Below are 23,748 nucleotides of genomic sequence, written 5' to 3'. Positions count from 1 at the left end.
CTGTAAAATATATTACAGCATCCGTGCCGTAAATGTACAGCATGACTGCTGTAATATGTTTTACAGTATTATTTTCCTTACTGTAAAATATATTACAGCAGTCATGCTGTACATTTACGGCACAGGTAAGGAAAATAATACTGTAAAACATATTACAGCATGTCTACTGTAAAGACAAAATACAGTATTTAGCTGGCAACTTAGTTGCCAGTATATTACTGTAATTTTACAGGGAAAAGTTTTACAGTGACTAGATAGATAGATAGATAGGAAACGGTGATTGATAGACAGATGGATGGACAGACAGATAGACAGATAGGAAAGAGAAATTGATAGACAAACAGACGGACGGACAGACAGACAGACAGACAGATAGATAGATAGATAGATAGATAGATAGATAGATAGATAGATAGATAGATAGAGAGTTTCTCCATTGCTCATTTCAGATAGATAGAGTTTCTCCATTGGTCATTTCATTATGACACATATGTGGGCGTGGCTGAAAACGTAATTACGCCGTGACAGCAAAAGCCCGCGTTTGTGAGAAAAGATTCGAATCTTAATACAAATAATGTTAAACGAAATTAACTATGCTTTTCCTGCCGGCGACGAGAGTGAAGGAAGCAGCGACGAATGGGATATTGGGTATTCTAATAACACCAAAAAAACGGCCTCTGAGGTAAACTTAATTAATGTAAAATTGTCAAATGTATTCTCTTTCACAAGTCCAACACTCGCCCCATGTGTTGTGCTTAGGCTAACTAGCTTAGGTCAGCTAGTATAAAGAACAATTATATAATAAAACAAAAATCATCTTGCTGACAGGTTTCCGAAACACATTTGAATGGAGAAGACAAAGTATCCACCCTGAAAAGGGCTATTACTGCAGGAAATGTCGAACTGGTGCGCGAGCTCTTGGACGGTGGTAGGTGTTTGTCGTTCATATCGTTCATAATGCAATAAAAGACACAACATTTTAATTAGTTATCACGAATCTTAATGTAGCCTACTTGAATTGTTATCACTTAATTAATATACTAGTCTCTGACCACTATCGTTTTTTATCAGGTATGGACGTGGAGACTCGGCTTGGCTTTGGGTGGACTCCTCTCATGTGCGCTGTCCATGTGGCCAATTACGAGCTTGCTGAACTGCTGCTGGATAATGGAGCAAGTGCAAACTTCAGCAGAGGTAAAGGGAGATGTCTCTTCATACACCATCAATAAGGTTTTTGTTGAGTATTTTCTCATTAAAAGGTATTTATGTAGCCATTGATTTAAAGGGATAATTCTTCTAAAAAAATACAAAGAAAACTCACCCTCATGTCGTTCCAAACCTGTGTGACTTCCATAGAACAAGTAGGAGATTTTTGGCAGAACATTAGGAACTGATAGCCTCAGTCACCATTCAGTCTTACTGTAAAATGAAATTGAATGGTGAGGCTGGCATTCTGTCAAATAACACCATCTACACCGGGTGCGTCGACGTGAACATTTTAAATGTCGTACAGAAAGCTTGGACCAATCAGCTGTGAGCTAGACTTAAGCAAGTGTTGAATGGGGAAAATAGACACAAAATATTATTTAAATAAGTAGACCAGAAACATCACGTTCCGCAACAAATGCTTCCAGTGCAAACATTTTCATTGATGATAATGGGATCTATTTGCTTTTGATGTGACGAAAGCATAGACTGGGTTTAACAACTCTTTTCGTGTTCCATGGAAGAAAGTCAAATGGGTTGGAACAACTTGAGGGTGAGTTAAGAATTTTGGGTGAACTATTCCTTAAGGATGTAACCACATAATCAGAATCAAGGGGTACCGAGCATACTTCTTTCAAATTCAACCCTTGAAAGTCTCAGGTTGGTCCACTACTAATCTGCATTTTGGTGGGATGTGTAACCCTCAATGTCATTGGTGGTTACAGCCCTGCATTACATTGTCGCACATTTCACATTGGTGAATGTATTCCACATTGGTTGATGTACACTTATGAGATGGAGACTTAGTCATATCAGTGGCCTTAAAAGATGTTTAACATGAAGCAGACCTCCTCATGGGACCCAATATATTAAGATCATGTGACTGCCCGAATACTGCTCAATCTATTATGGTATACCCCCTGTTATTGGACAGTTTAGACGTTAAATAAAAGTATCAAGGCTCACTAAGGCATTTCTACAATGGCATTCGTTACCAGTGTTTGCTTTTGTGTGATGCTGCATTCATGTTAGGTGTCAGCATAAAGTCCAAGACCATTGTCTTATCGATCAGCACAACATCAACTTATAGTGTGCATTTAAGGTTTTAATGTCATAGGTTGAGTTTGGCAGGTAAGAACGGGAGCAGTCAGTCTGGCATTGCACTACATGGCCTTCCTGTGACTCCTGTGGGTTCTTATTGACAGTGATGGGGGCTTTGCATCAGCTACGGAAAAGGAACCCAGTGAGATCAAATCAAAAGAGCATGGCTAGACTTAATCCTTCAGGGGGGAATAGTTTGGTTTTCATTAATAAGTTCGACATTGAAGCAGGTTACATTCTTTTGATTTCAACACATGTGCTAGGGAGGATGGAAACCAATTAAGAGTTTGCCTTAGTGTCTTTCATCTGACATTACTTAATGGTCATGACGCACATGCCGAACTATCGAAAACGTGTAATTAATCTACTGGTGTGTTTTTAGTTTACACGTCGCATTTCTATTTCTTTTAAAAATTGAATGCATCTGTTGGTCACGGTTAAATGTCGGTGAACGAGTGACTGAAGTGATTTATACAGTTCCACAATGACCACTAGGAAGAGATGGGGGGGGTTCTTGATCACATGAAGCTGCAGGCTCAGACAGGAAATAATTAAATGTGAATGCAGCTGCCACTTCCTGGTCTGTGTTCCGCACAGAAGGGGAAGAATGCAGAAGTGATTGATAATGGTGGTATACAGAGCGTGGTGCTGGCGTCATTGCGTTGGCCCAACGCTGGAGCTTTATTTATTTTCCTGCTTCACCGCAGACGCAACTAAACTGTGTCTGCATCCTACTCCTAAGCAGAGCTGCTCCTGCAGTCTAAACCCAGCTCTCATCACGGCACAGAAACCCGTAACATGGATGTGTCTCCTTACTGCATCAACACAACATTGGGATTGCTGTCAAATCAATAATACGTGACTAGACAAGCAACATTAGGCCATGTTTGACTCACGTGGCGTATGCACATTCATTTTATTCACCACCTATATAACTGAGGTTGCCAGCATGTGTATCGTGTGGTATAAACAATACCTCTGCAAAAAAGTTTTTTTAAAGGTTATGATTCTAACAGTGCAAATAATGAATGAAATACAAGCTGTTTTAAAGGGATAGTTATTCACAAATAAAAATTGAATCATCTTTTAACACTCATGTTCCAAATCTGTGTGACTTGCGGTACTTACTCAAGAGGATGAGTAAATGATGACAGAATTTATTTTTGGGGTAAACTATACCTTTAATACTGCTAAAAGTGGTTGAATGTGTTTGTGTGTTCTGTTTTTCCATATATAGACCACTATACAGTTCTAATGGCTGCTTGCACTGCAACATCTGCTTTAGAAGAGAAGATCGCCAGGTGTGTGGCTTTGCTGCTTAGTCGCAATGCTGACCCGAATGTCTCCAACAGGTGAGGCATAGCATGCAGACAGTGTCAGATTTAGATGTTTTTTTTTTACATTATTATAAATGCTTAATTTCTTTTAATATATATTTTTTTTTTATAAAATTGCCCATGTTCACACAGTCAGTGTTTGGCTTTGACAACCATATTTACTCACCAGTGTGACTCTTCGAATTGTCCTATTCATACAACAGCTAGAATACGGTCTGTATAAACAAAAACCCAAAGTCAAGCCCCTTTTCTATTCTATGCACTAGCATTGAATAACACCTGTAACCATAGTGACAGTGACCAAAGTAAAAATCAAAGATGGTGACATCCAGAACACTGGAAACACCAAAAATCTAAATGGATTTTTAGCCCTGTTGTACACTTAGTACATCTGAGTTAATCTGTCAAATCTTAATTAACCAGCAGTGGCTTGGAATGGTTATTTTAACTGACGGTAGAGCGCAGCATTTGGGTCGCACCCAGACCTCAAAACCGATGGGAGCAGCTCTGATGTGAAACAGTGACTCACTCTAAAACCTTGGGATGACAAATAGCTTACAGTTGAAGTCAGAAGTTTACATACACTTTTTTTTTAACCACTCCACAGATTTCATATTAGCAAACTATAGTTTTGGCAAGTCGTTTAGGACATCTACTTTGTGCATGACAGGAATGTTTCCAATAATTGTTTACAGACAGATTGTTTCACTTTAAATTGACTATATCACAATTCCAGTGGGTCAGAAGTTTACATACACCAAGTTAACGGTGCCTTTTAAGCAGCTTGGAAAATTCCAGAAAATGATGTCAAGCCTTTAGACAATTAGCCAATTAGCTTCTGATAGAAGGTGTACTGAATTGGAGGTGTACCTGTGGACGTATTTTAAGGCCTACCTTCAAACTCGGTGCCTCTTTGCTTGACATCATGGGGAAATCAAAAGAAATCACCCAAGACCTCTCCTAGAGATGAACGTAGTTTGGTGTGAAAAGTGCAAATCAATCACAGAACAACAGCAAAGTACCTTGTGAAAATGCTGGAGGAAACAGGTAGACAAGTATCTATATCCACAGTAAAACGAGTCCTATATCGACATAACCTGAAAGGCTGCTCAGCAAGGAAGGAGCCACTGCTCCAAAACTGTCATAAAAATGCCAATCTTCAGTTTGCAAGTGCACATGGGGACAAAGATCTTACTTTTTGGAGAAATGTCCTCTGGTCTGAAGAAAAAAAAATGTAACTGTTTGGCCATAATGACCATCGTTATGTTTGAAGGAAAAAGGGTGAGGCTTGCAAGCTGAAGAACACCATCCCAGCCGTGAAGCATGGGGGTGGCTGCATCATGTTGTGGGAGTGCTTTGCTGCAGGAGGGACTGGTGCGCTTCACAAAATAGATGGCATCATGAGGATGGAAAATGATGTGGATATATTGAAGCAACATCTCAAGACATCAGCCAGGAAGTTAAAGCTCAGTCGCAAATGGGTCTTCCAAATGGACAATGACCCTAAGCATACCTCCAAAGTTGTGGTAAAATGGCTTAAGGACAAAAAAGTCAAGGTATTGGAGAGGCCATCACAAAGCCCTGACCTCAATCCGATAGAAAATTTGTGGGCAGAATTCAAAAAGTGTGCAAACAAGGAGTCCTACAAACCTGACTCGGTTACACCAGTTCTGTCTGGAGGAGTGGGCCAAAATTCCAGCAACTTATTGTGAGAAGCTTGTGGAAGGCTACCCAAAATATTTGACCCAAGTTAAACAATTTAAAGGCAATGCTACCAAATACTAACAAAGTGTATGTAAACCTCTGACCCACTGGAAATGTGATGAAAGAATTAAAAGCTGAAATAAATAATTCTCTCTACTATTATTCTGACATTTCACATTGTTAAAATAAAGTAGTGATCCTAACTGACCTAAGACAGGGAATGTTTTCTATGATTAAATGTCAGGAATTGTGAAAAACTGAGTATAAATGTATTTGGCTAAGGTGTATGTAAACTTCTGACTTCAACTGTATATCTCCATCACTGTGTGTTACCAAAACCCCACATTAAAAAAAGCAACACATAAGAGACAAACGTGTGTGTAATACAGAGTTGCTTTTATACTGTCTGAAGTGACAGACAACATGTTGTCCAGTGTGGTTCTATTCACAAAGCACAGGTTAACCAAACTCACTTTCAAAATTCAGTAGTGAGTCACTTCGTCTATAGAATGCAGTTGTCACTCTCTTTTATAACCGAATTGTGTGTGAATTTATTGAGCACTCTAAAACAGGACTGACAGCTGTAATTTGCTGCTGTGTGAACATAGCCATTATGTCTACCTGTATATGTGTATATCTCCGCATTTCCTTAAAATATGCATATTGGCTACGTTGACAGCACACATTATTTGCCTTAGTGCTCTGCTAATCAATCTTAGTTTGTATGTTCTCTTTTGCTTTAAATGCTGGAATTAAAAATCCAAATATGGATGTAGTCATCTATTTTAAAAAGACCTAGCTGTGTACCGCAGTCTCTTACGTAAGCATCCACACGCACCCAGTTCTAGTTCAAGTCTAACAATGGATAAGTAGACACAAGTGCTGTCTAGTCATATTGATTGAGAGTATGTGAAGAAAAACTCCCACCAGCTACAAAATATTACCACTGGCCAGACAGTGTTTCAAACAAGTCTTCCTAACAACTCTGTGATGTGTACTCCATAGTGTATTGACATAGGGATTTTTCAGGGCAGCCCCCAGCTGCTTGTCATCTGCCACCCAATCCGCTCACATGATCTGGAGTGTCAACAAGTATGTTGCTCACTTGACTGGTGAGAAAGTGATTGTGTCCCGTCCAGACAAAATATTTAAAGTTCGGTAAGCAGGAACAGGGAGATGTTGGCAAGTGATGGGCCTGTCAAACACTTGTCATCTTCCTCTGCCCTCACAATGCTCCACACATAGCCAACAACTTCCAGCAGCTGCATTTACCTAAATCTCTTTGTTAACAAATACAATATGCTTCAACTAAGCCAGACATAATTTGGAAAGGGAGGGGGATCGCTTTGAGTCTACAGCCTGACATTTTTAAATCTGTTTAGAGTTAGTTGAGATTCATTATTTGAAAATTGCTGAGACTAAAATTTAAGTCACTTATAAGCATAAATTATAATGACAGTACATGAGATGGAACAGGGGTTGGATATGAATGCTGTTTATTATATGCCTATTATTTAATCTGATTATGACAATGGGTGAGTGGTTTTAGTTTGTACACATTATGTCTCTATTCATATCAGCATATAATTTAAAAGGCTCACAAGGCCTAACCATTTGAGTGACAGTTAGGAGAATAACAGTCTCCTCTAACTGCATCAAACTTTATACTCTTAAGCCATGTTCTCACCGCCAGCAACATTCTTGCTTGATGTCGCTAGTCCCTGTACTGTGAAGTCGCTAGTGGGCGTTCCTACTGCTGTCGCTTCAGCATTTTTGGTCGGCTGCACAGCTGGCCATAGCTTTAGAAAATTTGATCACAGATAAAATGTACTGCCGGTAAAACAAAGATATCATTCTAATTCAACAAGGATTCAATACTCATGCCTCAACAACAACAGCAAACTTCTTGCAAGGGAGAGTGTTTTTATTTAACCTGCTGCAGTGCTCAATGCGTCACATCATTAACAAGATAAACAATCTATAAATGCATTAATCAAACTCACTCAGAATGCCGACAGTTTCTGTCACGTTCTTCCATCATTGTTTTATTATATCCATGCATGTAGTTACAGACAAATACTAAACAGTGAAATCCCTCACAACATTATAACTTCTCATCTGTCTTGCCTGCATTCGACACCAGTATCTCACAGGAGATGGATGACGTGAACTCCACTGCCTTCACTCTCATTGGTAGTCACTCCCAAATGTCACTTGTCATTTTCATTAAGGTTTTTTAAAAAAAAAAAATTTTATTTGGAATGCCCAATTTCCAATGCACAAGTCCTTGTGGTGGCGTAGTGACTCGCCTCAATTGGGGTGGTGGAGGACGAATCTCAGTTGCCTCCGTGTCTGAGATAGTCAGTCCGTGCAGCTTATCACGTGGCTTGTTGAGCGCATTACTGCGGAGACATAGCGCGTGTGGAGGCTTCACGCAATTCTCCGCGGCATCCACGCACAACCGAGAGTGAACCACATTATAGCGACCACGAGGAGGTTACCCCATGCGACTCTGCCCTCCCTAGCAACTGGGCCAATTTGGTTGCTTAGGAGACCTGGCTGGAGTGATACTCCAGGGGTGATAGTCAGCGTCTTTACTCGCTGAGCTACCCAGGCCCATTTTCATTAAGTTAAACTTTTCTCAACTTTGTTGTGTCGCTCTCCACACCCACATTTTGTCGGCAATGGGTCTGTCGCATGTGTTGCCGGAAGTCGCTTTGCTCTCATAGAAAATGAAAGACATTCTGTCGCTGTGTGTCACTGATAGTGTGAACGGGGTTTTAGGCAAGAAACATACTGTATGCAAATGCAGGAACGAATGCTCGGACAATGCAAGTGCAAGGTCCTGTTATACAGTGTTGGGGAGTTGCTAACTACATGTAGTGACTTAACTACATTTATCAGTAGCTTGACAGTAGCTCAGCTGCTTTTAAAACAGAGTAGCTTTTCCAGTAGCAAACTACTTTTTCCAGCAAGTAGTGGTGTAGCGTGACCAAATGCTACATCATGTTGGTCAGATTATAACTAATAGCCTTCCTTATTGCGTAGAAGCCAAACTTTTACCGGCAAAACGTCCGACGATCTGGCAGCATATTTCTGTCTGCTGATCAGAATCAGGCAGCGTCATCGTCTTTTGTAATGGTAGATCACAAACAAAAATAGTGAATTACCGCCATCTACTGAGAGCTTATTACAGCTCACTTGGATAAGAGGAGATTGTCTGATGGTTATGTAAAGTGAGCAACCACAGTTTGTTTACCTTTGCAAGATGTACAAGGGTAGGTAATCTGAAAATGATAAAAGAACATCATTTTATTCTTCTATGTAACAAAGAATGTTTCAGACACTTTGTTCTTAATAGATCACACAACTGCATATTTACCTTTTACTATTTTAAATAAAATAATTCAAAAAGTTATTGTCTTTTGAGGGATTTTGTTTCTGTTCTAAATATGTTTATTTCGCTTAACATCTGTGCGTTATTGGGAGCAGCGAGTGAATTATTATTATTAATATTATTATATTTATAAATATACAGTATATATTATTATAATAATTACTATTCAGAAAATACAATGAGCATGAACCCAGGTGAGGGGAGAAACAAGCCCTGAGTCTTTATTCACATATTATCCACACTAAATATTATGTGACAAGAACAAAAAATGCCAGCCCAAAGAGAGTTTGTCATAAAAATGTGATCTTTAGGGAAGTAGGCTACACCTGGCCACAGCAGGACCGAAAAGTGTGAAGTATAGTATAAAAATGATTTTTTAATGGCGTCTGATCTTTTTTGTTTTTATTTTATACTGTTGTATTTTATTTTATGGCCATTATTAACTGTATTAATGTTACTGTTCCTTAAATGTATTAAATACATTTAATATATTTAATTAAACACATTAAATGTATTTAATTAATACATTAATAAATGTCATTAGTGTACATTTTGTTATTAATATTTTTGGTTTGATAGTAACATAAAAAATATTGGCTCATTAAGTAGCTTCAATGTAGCTATATACTTTTTGATAGTAACTTGTAGTGTAGCTAACTACTTTGTCAAAAGTGTAGCTTAACTACTTAAAATTATGAGTAGCTTGTAGCTTGTCAAACTACAGTTTCAAAGTAGCTTCCCCAACACTGCTGTTATACATACGTAACAGGTTCTTTTGTTGCTATGGTGGTAACAAACTTCAATTTTCGAGGGGGTGATCGTTACCTTAAAAAGCTTCTCTCTGTTTTCAAATCGCTGGGACCAGATCGTCTACACCTGCTGTCGAATAGGTCACTCCAGGATGACACAAGTTTTTAATATTAGGAGAAGATTCACCAACATGTATCTTCTGCCAGAATCCATTATCCTTGAAACTGTACTTAGACTGTACTGGTCTTAACCCCGTGAGAAACATTTTTATTCAGTAAACACTCTGGAAGAAATTTTTAACAAAGTCAAACCTAACACAATTTTAGAGTTTTTAGGAAAAATAGATTTTAAAAACCTTAGAGTTCCTTACACATTTCTCGCCATGGAAATAGCCATAGAAGCTGGCATGGCGTTAAAAACAAACAAACTCAAACATAGACTAAAGAAAGTGAAAGCTGCGATAGTCATTAAAACCAGAGTTATTATTGTTTCAAATATTTATTTTGTTTTTATTTCTACTTCATTTTCAATTTGTCCCGAAACTGCGATGCGAGCACCGTCTTGGCTGCACAAATGCCCTGTGCGATTTTACCAGCTGTCAGGTCCCGTGCTGTGCGAAACTGCCTTGTAGGTTCTAGTATATTGGCTACATACTTGTCTTTATGTGTCACCTTGGTAATCGATGTTATACAGCAGTCTCCATAGTAACATTCAAGCGTATTGGTTGACTGAGTGTGCTGCTCTGCAGGTGTGTTTGCTCAACACGGTGAAACAAACTCTGGCTACATCTGTGACATCAGGGGGTGCTACAACGCTTGCAGACAGCGTGTACATTAATTTCTGTTTCGTTATTTTTATTTATTTATTTTGTTCATTGCATTACAAGTCAAATGCCATGAACTCGGAAAAAAATCCCGAGTCCTAAAGGCTCGAGTCCGAGTCAAGTTCAAGTAAAAATGCATTAAAATTGGACTTACGACTCGGACTTGAGTCCGAGTCCAAACTCGAGTACCCCAACTCTAGTGCCTAGTGTGGCTTTTGAGCCTGGTTTATTTCAAGCATATGCCATTCTAAATAATACAAGAGTTAAAACTGATGTTTGAAATTAATGTTTTATTTATACGAGTAGCATATTATTTAATAGCTGCTGCTTTAATAGCTGCTACTCCTAACTATGCAATAACTCTTTAAAATGATGACCTTGTAGGATAGGATGATCCCTGTTTACATCATTTAGTAAACTTCCTTATTAGTCCCTGGTTTAGGAGAGGGACAGCCTGGGAAAAGGTGTTTAAGACAGAGCACATTTGTCACAAATTCAGGAAATGCATACATAGCCAGGAGATAATGTCAAGATGAGAAATTATGGTGCCCTCGCTCGCTTGGACCTGATGCTGACTTCAGTTCGCCACCCTCACCCGTCCTCTGGGAAATGCCACCTAGGCTGATTAATAGCCTCAGGATATTCCCATAGACTCACAGCACACTAAATGTGTACTGTTTGACACTTTGATCTTACGATAAAACTGTTGATCTATGACAGTGACCCAAGCTCAGAGCACAGTTGACTAGAAAGTTCCTCTTTTGTGCTTTTTGCAGGTAATGGATTGTACCAGGGTAAGGTGTCAAATGTTTTTTCTGATTGTTTACTTTGGCACGGTAGTACTTTTTGTGGTAGTTTGATATTGTGAAAGTTTCTTACACTGGTTGATTTACAAATATACTGTATTTACCATGCAAATGAGAAACTTTAAGAACTGGTGGTTACTATATTAAAAATACCAATGGCATGCATCTCTAGTTTAGTTTATCAATATTACAGTCCTGCTCAAGTTTAATGGTTCAGTTTTACTACAGTTCCATCAATTTCAAGAATCAGTGTACAATAAATGTTTTTAGATTAAACCTTAACATGACATTTTGAGAGAACAGTAACCCCAGTATGTGTCACTTGTACCCAGCAGCAATCTGTTTTTTGCCCTTGCTCAGGAGCAGTATGACGTGTCTGATGCTGGCTGCCAGAGATGGCTATTGTCAGGTGATTAATTTGCTTGTGTCACATGGAGCGGAGCTGAACTTTCAGAATGATCATGGACAATCGGTAAGATTAGCACATCATCAAGAAAGGCTGTGATAATCATAAATGTTACAATTGTATAGATCTATAATACCGGGTTTCCACAGGTCTTAAAAATGTCTTAATCCACCCTTCCACAAATTAAGGCCTTAAAAAGGTCTTAAATCAGAGAAACAAGTCTTAAATTCATAAGGTCATGACATTAAATGTTATGATTGTTTTCTTGTTGCATTTAGTAGAGTGACCAGACGTCCCATTTTTAAGAGGTGTGTAATTATGTCCCGGTTTCAGCAGTTAGGCTCACTGATTTTTTTTTTTCTAATTACATTTAATATCCTAATTTTCCTTCTTGTTATGGTCTTTGGGATCGTTTGCAGAGAAGAGAAGCAATGTCGGTCGCACATTGGTTTGACGATACTTTCATTCAAGTCTTTCAGCAAATCCACAGAAATTTATCTGGTTTCCATGGCAATGACGTCATGCACTTGGCGCTCGCGATCTTTGTCGTCCTGTCAGTCAGCGCAAGTAGAAATGCACCAATAATTTAACAACAAGCTGAAAGAAGATGATCCATTTCTTTGTGCAAAATGTGAATATGTAAACAAGTATTTTTCTGTCACTGTTAATGTTCATTTCCCCACGAGCACAGAGGTTAATTAGACAGTCTCATTCAGACAGCTACACTACACTTTATATATAGTACAAGCATTTATATGTTGAGATGTGGGGGTTGTATTTTGACTTTTAGGTTACATTGTTGTGAATTTTGTGTTAAAATGTGTATCTGATGTGACAATAATGACATCGTGGATAGAGTAGGCTACATGGATTGAATGAATTTGTACATTTAAAAGAAGCTCAAATGTGGTTAAATTGTCATAAAAATAAATCTAAAATAAAATATACATTTTCACAAACTATAACTACAGTTGAAGTCTTTATGTGTTTATATACACCTTAGCCAAATACATTAAAACTCAGTTTTTCACAATTCCTGACGTTTATTGTAGAAAACATTCTCTGTCTTAAGTCAGTTAGGATCACTACTTTATCTTAAGAATGCTAAATGTCAGAATAATAGTAGAGATAAATATTTATTACAGCTTTTATTTCTTTCATCACATTTCCAGTGGGTCAGAAGTGTACACACACTTTGTTAGTATTTGGTAGCATTGCCTTTAAATTGTTTAACTTGGGTCAAATGTTTTGGGTAGCCTTCCACAAGCTTCTCACAATAAGTTGCTGGAATTTTGGCCCACTCCTCCAGACAGAACAGGTGTAACTGAGTCAGGTTTGTAGGACTCCTTGCTCGCACACGCTTTTTCAGTTTTGCCCACAAATTGAGGTCAGGACTTTGTGATGGCCACTCCAATACCTTGACTTTGTTGTCCTTAAGCCATTTTGCCACAACTTTGGAGGTATGCTTGGGGTCATTGTCCATTTGGAAGACCCATTTGTGACTGAGCTTTAACTTCCTGGAATTCTTCACGATTCGGCTTGCAAACCTCACCCTTTTTCATCCAAACATAGCGATGGTCATTATGGCCAAACAGTAAAATTTTTGTTTGATTAGACTTGAGGAAATTTCTCCAAAAAGTAAGATCTTAGTCCCCATGTGCACTTGCAAACTGTAGTCTGTCTTTTTTTTTTTTGGCGGTTATGTCTATGTAGGACTAGTTTTACTGTGGATATAGATACTTGTCTACCTGTTTCCTCAGTCATCTTCACAAGGTCCTTTGCTGTTGTTCTGGGACTGATTTGCACTTTTCGCATCAAACTATGTTCATCTCTAGGAGACAGAATGCATCTCTGTCCTGAATTATATGATGGCTGCGTGGTCCCATGGTGTTTATATTTGCGTACTGTTGTTTGTACAGATGAACATGGTACCTTCAGGCATTTGAAAATTGCTCCCGAGGATGAACCAGACTTGTGGAGGTCCACAATTTTTTTTTTTTTTTCTGAGGTCTTGGCTGATTTCTTTTGATTTTCCCATGATGTCAAGCAAAGAGGCACTGAGTTTGAAGGTAGGCCTTAAAATACATCCACAGGTATACCTCCAGTTCAGTACACCTCCTATAAGAAGCTAATTATCTAAAGGCTTGACATAATTTTCTGGAATTTTCCAAGCTGCTTAAAGGCACAGTTAACTTAGTGTATGTAAACTTCTGACCCACTGGAATTGTGACATAGTCAATTAAAAGTGAAACAATCTGTCTGTAAACAATTGTTGGAAAAATTACACATCATGCACAAAGTAGGTGTCCTAAACGCCAAAACCATAGTTTGATAATATGATATCTGTGGAGTGGTTAAAATTTTTTTTTTAATGATTTCAACCTAAGTGCATGTAAATTTCTGACTTCAACTGTATCTTTCACTAACTATACAGTTAAGTGCAGAAGTTTGCATACCCCTTTTGTTTTTATATGTTTCCACGTCATTTCAGAATGTTTACAAATAGCCTATAAGAGATCAAAGATGGTGCTTTTTATGTAGTACTGCCCTTCAAAAGCTACATAACACAAAATGTTTTTTTTTTATTTATTTTTTTTTTTAAACTTAATTTACACATCACCCAGTTGGTGGTGGGGGGACTCATTAACAGTTTTTACACAAACAGTCATTGATCATCAAGAAAGAAGCAACACACCATATTAAAAAAACAATTTGTGTAAATTCAGTTACTATTTTGTCATGTGGAATATATGTGAGAATCTGAATGTCTAATAGCTTCTTCAGGGCAGTACTAAATAAAAAACTATATGCAATTTTTATGATCCCTCAAAAAAATAAATAAAAAAAAGATAATGCACCCTGTTTAAGTTATTTTAGAGTGAAGACTAGGCCTAATTTCTGCACCACACAGCTTACATTAGATCACTAAATATTCACTGAACAGTATACAGTGTAGGTGGTCGTATGTGCTGCTTCATCTTCATCAGTAAGTGACAGCAGTGTCGCAGAGGAATATAGCTGATACAATGGGTCTGATCAGAAGGTAAAAGTTATTTCCATGTTCTGGTGGTTGGGAGCAGAGTTATTCAAGTTTAGGATACTTTTTGTAAAATTAGTTAAAAATTAATGGAGATCTATTGAAAGTTGCATTTTTTAAATTTGAAGTGTTATAAATAAATATTTTGCACCCTAGACATTTACATTTAGAGAACATATTGACATATTGTGTTCCCTTCAGTTGATTCCTTAAATTTTCTTTAGTTGGTCTTAAAAATGTCTTAAAGTCTTAAATTTAGCTTCATAAAACCTGCAGAAACCCTGTAGTAAATTATGCCGTTTTATGTCCACATCACGTATTGCCACCTGCATTTGATCTTAATCATTGTCTGTTCTAGCAGGCTCTTTGTATCTCAGAAATCAAAGATTAATATTAGTGACCTTGTGTGATTTTTATTGCTTTGTTCTCCCTGGGAATCCACTTGAACAATGTTTTGTTGGAGCAGGCCCTCATTATAGCTGTGCAGTATGGACGAGAAGAGGCCGTGCTGAAGCTGCTTCAGTTAGGAGCTGATAAGTCTATCAGAACCAAGACGGGGAAGACAGCAGCTGACATGGCCAAAATATTCAAGCAACTTGAGGTAGTTCACCTCTGCTCCTGAGCCATTTCCAAAACTGTGATCGCTTATGTTAGAAATCTCAATCTCCAGTCATCCTGAATTCAAGATGAGGTCGACAGCTCATGTCATCATGCACTGTAGAAAATCGTTGTAAAAAATATTACATCGGTGTATTCCTTGCTCTAGTTGATTTGATATAAGATTAGATCTGTTTTTCTCCAGAGAAACAATTTAAGAACACTTCTCTTTATTCTTGTGAAGGAAACCACATTAAAAACATTGTCCTTTAGATCTCCAGGATTCTTGAATCTCCAGAGCACATTGCTGTAAGTGGCAATCCACCATCCAAGGCTGAGGCGCTGCTTAAATTTCTCAATCGAAACCCTGATCCTCCCTCTGCCTACAAAGAGAGGTGAGTCTCTGTGTGTCTGTGGCTTGGATAGTGGTGCCATCTAGTGTTGATTTATAGTTTGATCTGGAAATAAATATACACATTGACCATGAAAGGACAATTCATGCTTTTCCTCTCTATAAATGTGCAATAGATTAAATTGCAATATTTAAACAAAACGAAGAAACAGCTGGACTTTTGATATTGAAATGAAGGTTCGTTGTTCTGGTTTATACCTACAGCTCCTCTAAGCTAAGTGATATTGAACTTCTGCTGCATGGCCTCAATCTGGATTATCTCTCTGACATATTAATGGTGAGATGGTTTCTTTTATTTTACTGTTTCACTAAAACAAACAAGTGCCTTTACAGTACTGCACTTACAATGATTGTCTACGGTGCTGCACTCCAGAGACATTGAAGCAGAAACCTTACATAATGTTTACATATATTCTTCTGTAAGAAATGTTTTATTATTTGATCTGTGAAGTGTCTAAATTATTCTGGAGGTGGAATTTCTTTAATAGATGGACTTTCTGGTAATGCAGTATGGATGTAATTCCTGTGAGTGCGAGTTTGCTCCATGTAAACCATACTTGGAAGGTAACTGTCAGGTTGTGCAGATATTGTGGTAGTTACTGGGTTTACACTGTCACAAAACTTTGCACAGACAAGATTTGTAGACAATATTATCATACCATTCTCATTCTAACACAAATGTTTAAGTTTTATGGCTTTAATTTCAAAACTGTGGTGAATTTTATATTTTAGCGTTTATTCTTGTGCTGTACGATCGCTTCATAGACCTCCATTGTAAATGCAATACTGTAAACAGGTTTTTGTTTAGACGGGTTGAAATAATTTTCTGTGATAACTGACATCATGTCTCTAGCATGTTGTAACTAAACTGAAATATTCCTTTTAAGTGTCATTTCTCTTGGGTCTGAGAACACACAGTTTTATTTGGTCTGTTACACCCGTTTATAACACTACAGGAAAATGACATCACTTGGAGCGATCTGTTGACAATGGAGAAGGAGGACTTGGAAAAGGTATGTCTATCAATAAAGAGAGCTTGTTAAAACGTAAAGAGCATAGGAAATTTTCTAAACTGTTAACATCCTGATTACTCAATTACTCCATCCATCCATCAATCCAACCATCCATTTTATAATGTGTTCTAGTCATTAGAGGCTTTTTTTTGTACAGTACATTACTGGATAGAATAAACAGAACAAATTATCTGTAACACAGACTTAAGAATTGATGTAATTTGATGGAGCCATTGAGCAAATGTAAAGATGTGTAATAACAACTGGATGGATTGGAAAAAAATAATTTCATCATATCATTAAGACCATTATCATCTTGACTCAACTTTAGTCTGAAGTAGTTAGTGTAATGAAAATAACAAATTAAGTTATCAAACAGTGTTGCTTTATATACTGTAAATATACAGTACTGTGTTGATCACTTTTGATATGCATGCATCCATACCATAAAATATTGCTTTAAAGTGCAAAATGTTTTCTCTTTCTCTGTGTAGATTAAAATAACTGATCCTGAGGATCAAAAGAAGATCCTCTGTGCCATCGAGCAGATGCATCTTGACGAAGTAGATCTGAACACCCTGGCGCCTCTTAATAATATAGACAACGGGTAAGGTTCATCTAGCCTCAAGTTAACCTGAACTGTTTGGTTTTATTGTGTGCTTTTTATCTAATCCAGTATTTATTCATCCATAATCAGTCTGAAACTCTTTCAACAGGATGACAGTCAGTGTCTTGACAAGGCTTCCATGTAAGCTTGTCTTAATAGTTTAAGCCCTAGTAATGATTTGTAAGGTGAGAAATGAACTAGTGCCATGTCTGCATGCACTGTGCGCTGAGTGATGACTGAGCAGTCGGCATGGCAGCCATGTTTAACTTTAAAGTCCACACTTAATGAATCTAATCAATCTGTAATTTCTTTATTCAATGCCAAGGAGGTACAGAGAGAGCAGACGGACACACAATAAATTTTGCAGTTAAATCCTCTTCTGATAGGTGCTTCGTAAACACACATTAAAAGGATATAGAGTTACAGTGAAACTCATTGCCAGAGTTGATTTCCTGCCTAAGGGGGATGTATATAAACATAAGCAATGCCGTTTTCACCGAGTTCATCATTTATCTGTGTGGAGATGCAATTTCCTGGAGATAACTCAGTGTAGCTTTGATACTGATTATTTTTGGGTTAAAAAAAGTGGTAAGGTGGTGTACCCGGAACACACGTTAAACGGTAATTATTTTCATTGGTTAGATTTTTAAAATGACTTCTAATTACCAGCTGAAGCATACATGGCCTGATATAAAATGATGGATCTGCTCATGGTGCCTGTTGGGACGGAGGCATTAACTCAGCACTTAGTCGTCCCACGAGAGCCTATCACTCATTCAGTCATAGAAAAACTAACAAAGCAACGCTCTGCACCCATCTATCCATCCTGGAGGAGATAGTAACTCCACAGTGTCTGACAGTGTTTACCACAAGCTCTGACAGATTGTTAGAAGAAAACGGCTGCTTGAGGAAATGCTCTGTTAAGATAACACTATCAACATCACTAGGTATGTGTGAGCCATTACATGGGTTTGAAATTGTAAGTGATGGCAGAAGTGCGCCAAGAACGCTGTCACCAAATTAAGGATACCACTGATCGTATAAAGGAATATTTCGGGTTCAATACATGTTATGCTCATTCGACACCAATTATGGCATAATGTTGATTACCAAAAAGAAACAATTTGACTCATCCCTTCTTTAAATCTTTTTTTTTTTTTTTTTTTTTTTTTTTTTTTTTTATAATATTCAAGGTTACAGAGAAGCACTTACAATGGAAGTGAATGTGGCCAATTATTGGAGGGTTTAAAGGCAGAAATATGAAGTTATCATTTTATAAAAGCACTTGCATTCAATTTTCTGTTCAATCTTGAGTATTATTTGAACTGTGAAGTTGTTTAAATTGTTTATCAGGATTACAGGGTTTACAGCATTATGACATGGCAGCAAATGTGTAAAATTGGAAATATAACTACACAGAAAAGGTTAATACGCGATTTTATCACACTAAAGTCATGTTAACGCGCATATTGTTTACGTCTTGTGGCTATACTTTTGAAACAGTGAATATTTTAATATTTACGGATTGGCCCCATTCACTTCCATTGTAAGTGCCTGTAACATTATGCCACATATGCTGTCGATTGAGCTTGTATTGAACTCTTCCTTTAAGAAATATATACTTCAATTTCAGTGCTTGATCATGGTTTCAGAATAAAGAGAACTTTGTACATTTCTTGAATTAAACGTGCTGGTATTCTCATGATGAAAGTTACGTATTTAACTACTTCATAGATTGTGAACATTTCATTTGGTAAGTCAGATTCCACTTTTTATTTTAATATCCTTAAAATTTCATCTCTTCTTCAGGAGTGAAGAGTTTCTTAACTTTCTGATCAGCTTGAAACAACATTGCTGTTACTTGACAGAAACCGTTCAGGATGTCATCAGCAGGTTCCCCCGTAGCCCCTCAGAGGTACATTGTGTACTTTCCCGCCTGTGTCTTTTGTAAGACATAATTACATGAAATGCCATTTAAATAAATTAATCGCAATTGCTTTTGTGACCAGGACAGTGATATTTTGAAATTTACCGATTTCCAATGAGAAAACGGGCAAATTTGTGTGTCTTCGTTCACATAAAGTCAGAAAAAAACAACATATGAATCCAAATTAACATGTATTTATATTAAAGTAATACAAAAATGACTACAAAAGATTTAGAAGTGAGTTTTTCAAGATTTACGATTATACTGTAAATCACTTTCACGAATAAGCCCCCAAATGTAGTCTCCCATCATGTTCTCGTTATACTGTCCTTGGTGGAAGTGCTCACCTTGCTCCTCCGAGTACGCTCCCATGTTCTCCTTGAATTTATCAAGATGAGCATCAAGGATATGGACTTTAAGGTATCTCAGATGTGGAGCTGAGGAGAGAAACCCATACTACCCCAACCAAAAAGACCTCAACGACTTGATTAGAGATCTTGGTCTCACCAAGTCCAATGCAGAGCTTTTGACGTCTTGGCTCAAGCAGTGGAAATTGTTGGATGAAAGTGGGCAAGTCGCAGATCAGAGGAAGTGTCACCAACCTTTTTCCAGCTTCTTCACCCGTCAAGATGGGCTCTGCTTCTGCCACAATGTGACCAGTCTATATGAGGCAATCGGAATTGCCTGTAACCAGAATGAGTGGCGCCTCTTCATTGACAGCTCATCCAGGAGCCTCAAAGCTGTGCTGCTTCATAATGGTAACAAGTACCCTTCACCTCGAAGAGGATTACAACAGCATCAAGACCTTGCTGGACGCCTTGAAGTATGATGAGTACGGCTGGGAGGTCATAGAAGATTTAAAAACGGTGGCATTCCTGATGGGTCTCCAAGGTGGTTTTACCAAGTTTCCCTGCAATCTTTGCCTTTGGGACAGCAGGGACAGCAAGGCGCACTACCACAGGTGGGACTGGCCACAGCGGACTGAGTTCTCTGTTGGGAGGAACAATGTCAAGTAGGAGCCACTGGTGGACCCCCGGAAGGTGCTGACTGCACATCAAATTGGGCCTTATGAAACAATTTGTCAGAGCTCTAGATAAAAGTCGGCAACCTTCAATTACCTTCAAGACTTCTTCCCTAAGCTGTCTGAGGCAAAGGTCAAAGCCGGTGTCTTCATCAGACCACAGATAAAGAAGATCCTGGAGTGCAGTGAATTCCCCAAGAAGCTCACTAGTAAGGAGAAAGCGGCTTGGAACAGCTTTGTCGTAGTGGTTCGGGGCTTCTTGGGTAGTCAAAAGGCCGAAAACTATGTGGAGCTGGTTGAGACTCTGAAGAACTACGGCACAGTGGGCGGTAGGATGTCCCTCAAAGTCCATATCCTTGATGCTCATCTTGATAAATTCAAGGAGAACATGGGAGTGTATTCGGAGGAGCAAGGCGAGCGCTTCCATCAGGATATACTAGATTTGAACACCGCTACCAAGGACAGTATAACGAGAACATGATGGGAGACTACATTTGGGGGCTGATTCGTGAAAGTATAATCGTAAATCCGGAAAAACTACTCGCTTCTAAATCTTTTGTAGTCATTTTTGGATTACTTTAGTATAAATACATGTTAATTTGGATTCCTATGTTGTTGTTTTTTTGGACTTTATGTGAACGAAAAGACACATTCACCCGTTTTCTCATTGGAAATAGGTACATTTCAAAATATCACTGTCGTGGTCACAAAAGCAAAGTTTGTGGGGAATAATAGCCATTTTCTATACTTTTGAGGCATAAGCAATTAGGAAATAGCACTTACTACCCAGGAACAAAAATTGTGTTACATAGTGTAGTCTTGCATCATCTAATCATTGACAGAGACTGCATGATTAGTAGACAGAAAGAGAACATTTTAAATGTCACAATAGTCTTGACAACTTTGTTTTACAGATTGTTCTGACATGTGATCCCAAGAAAGAGGCTCAAGCCATTTGCACAGAGATTGTAACTCAGACAGGAGACCTTCAGAAAGAGATGGTCTGCCTTAAGACCCTGCTCGGCAAGGTCAGTCACATCCACATTCCTTTATGTCCTCATTTTTTCATTATCTCTGCCTCTTCTATTTACAATAGTTATGTCTAGTAAAAATATTCAGAGTGCTCGGACGAACAGGGGCAACCACTGCATCCCTCTCAGAAGTCAAAATATTCTCTTGAATTAAAAAAAATTGGCATGAGGTGCAGGCAGTGATGAAGGGTAATTGGGATGCCCCCAGTGTCAAGATGGAATCTGACAACCAATTAATGCCATGTGGACAGGCTGGCCACATGCCGAGAACAAATACATTGTGATATAGGTTATCTTATCAGCTAACACTTAGCAGGGAATTTCTACATCTCTCATTAATCTCCACTGTGGATTTAGAGTAGTGAGATATGCTTGTAGTTTGTTTTTGTAGCTCTTGGAGTGCTGTAGGCATTTGATTGTGGTAGCCCAATTAAAGAGAGAGATGTTTCTCAGTTAGTGTTTTAGCCCAAATCATAAGCCACATCCTTTCCAGTAATCCAGAATGGATTCTAATATTGGAACATACTGGGTTTCGAGAGGATTTTTTCATTGGAATCTTGAAAGAATGGGTAAAATAAGGTTTTGCTTAAAACAATATTTTAAGAAAAACCTGACTAAAGTGAATTAACTGCTTTTTACCCCTTCATTTCTACATAGATGGCTCACACAGAATACACTTTCCGGCCTCTTCAACCTAACTACAGTATTGGTGAAAGAGGAAAGGTCCGCAGGAGGTTTGCTGGTGTGCTTGGAGTTGCAATGCTTGGAGCAGGGCTCATATTGGTGCTATCACAATCAAGAAATTTGAGAAACTATTTTTGATATTATTATTATTATTATTATTATTATTTATTTATTTTTTACTTTTTCAATACAGTTTGTATTTTAAGTTACCTTAATATTATATTATGGATTATATGTTCTGCATTTAATATGTTAAAATTATGTTACGAGAACCTTGTGTGCTGTGCAGCTGTAACACTGTTATTAAAGTATGTCTGCTAATTGTTCTTTTGGTTTTTGCAGACAATGCACTTAAGCATAATAAAAGTTTTCCCAACCCACAATGTTATCATTCCCATTAATCTCCATTGATCAACATCTACCACATCAGCACCTGCCAGTCAGAGATTCACAGCTTATTTTGTGTTTTGGAAATCCAGTTGTAGCCAATTTTGATTTTGCTGGGTGGGGAAAATAGAAAACTAGATATCCGTCGCTGTCTGTGGTGCTGAAATGTCATTTCTAGGTGTATGGTTAGCCTAACAGGGGTTCAGCACTCCCCTCATGGTTGATTTCTTGATGATTTAGAAGAAAATAGAATATGGACTTATCAGATTGCGTGATTAGTCATGTGTAATCTCCCATTGCTGTACTGAAACAAAACTCAGGGGGAATGAAGGGACAGTGAAATGAAACACTTTACGTGCCAACTGTTTTATGTATGGACGTTTTGGAATAATACATTTTGTTTTTTAAAGAGAAGTTCTATAGTTACAAATGGTTATATTAAAAATTATTGGAAAAAGTTCTGCAACTCTATCTTCATTTCTGAGTGAGTTACTGTGTTTTCTGTGCTGGATGATTTAAGGATTTCAGTCTTAGTGGGGCTCTGCCTTTTGAAAGAGGATGACATGAGTTGGTCCAGAGGCAGATTTCTTGAATCAAATGTGAGAGGTTACCGGTTCAAAATCGATTATATATATATATATATATACACACACACACACAGTTGTGCTCAAAAGTTTGCATACCCTGGCAGAAATTGTGAAATGTTGGCATTGATTTGGAAAATATGACTGATCATGCAAAAACAAAAACTTTATTTAAGGATAGTGATCATATGATGCCATTTATTATCACAGTTATTTGGCTCCTTTTTAAATCATAATGGTAACAGAAAATCACCCAAATGGCCTTGAACAAAAGTTTACATACCCTTGAATGTTTGGCCTTGTTACAGACACACAAGGTGACACACACAGGTTTAAATGGCAATTAAAGTTTAATTTCCCACACCTGTGGCTTTTTAAATTGCAGTTAGTGTCTGTGTATAAATGAGTTTGTTAGCTCTCACGTGGATGCACTGAGCAGGCTAGATACTGAGCCATAGGGAGCAGAAAAGTACTATCAAAAGACTTGTGTAACAAGGTAATGGAACTTTTATAAAGATGGAAAAGGATATAAAAAAATATCCAAAGCCTTGAAAATGCCATTCAGTACTGGTCAATCACTTATTAAGAAGTTAAAAATTCGGGGATCTCTTGATGCCAAGGTCAGGTAGACCAAGAAAGATTTCAGCCACAACTGCTAGAAGAATTGTTCAGGATACAAAGAAAAACCCACAGGTAACCTCAGGAGAAATACAGGCTGCTCTGGAAAAAGACGGTGTGGTGTGTTGGACAAGCCTTTGATTGCAGACCTTAATATAGTTAATGTGTGTAAATTGATTCCCACAAAAACTCTTATGTACAGGGTGTCTGCTGCTGGAAAAAAGCAATGAGACATGAGAATTTTACAGGTCAGTTTAGAGTTTGCAAACAATAACGTTAGAAAAGAAGGTCATACTCTTA

The 23,748-nt window shown here is 38.0% G+C and overlaps 1 protein-coding gene across 1 annotated transcript; it reads left to right on the top strand.

Moving 5' to 3' along the window:
* Positions 1–536: 536 nt before the first annotated feature.
* Positions 537–22,095, top strand: LOC127417133 (ankyrin repeat, SAM and basic leucine zipper domain-containing protein 1-like). Its single transcript, XM_051656834.1, has 13 exons — positions 537–682; positions 829–928; positions 1,072–1,194; positions 3,545–3,659; positions 11,485–11,596; positions 15,034–15,168; positions 15,438–15,559; positions 15,781–15,853; positions 16,533–16,589; positions 17,084–17,196; positions 19,006–19,111; positions 21,059–21,172; positions 21,833–22,095. Exons 1-13 carry the CDS (start codon positions 575–577, stop codon positions 21,995–21,997), a joined length of 1,443 nt encoding a protein of 480 aa, XP_051512794.1. The 5' UTR covers positions 537–574; the 3' UTR covers positions 21,998–22,095.
* Positions 22,096–23,748: the final 1,653 nt, after the last annotated feature.

Source organism: Myxocyprinus asiaticus, chromosome 26 (genome assembly GCF_019703515.2).
Source record: "Myxocyprinus asiaticus isolate MX2 ecotype Aquarium Trade chromosome 26, UBuf_Myxa_2, whole genome shotgun sequence".
Classification (NCBI taxonomy): Eukaryota; Metazoa; Chordata; class Actinopteri; order Cypriniformes; family Catostomidae; genus Myxocyprinus; species Myxocyprinus asiaticus.
This window is presented reverse-complemented; position numbering and strand designations above follow the sequence as displayed.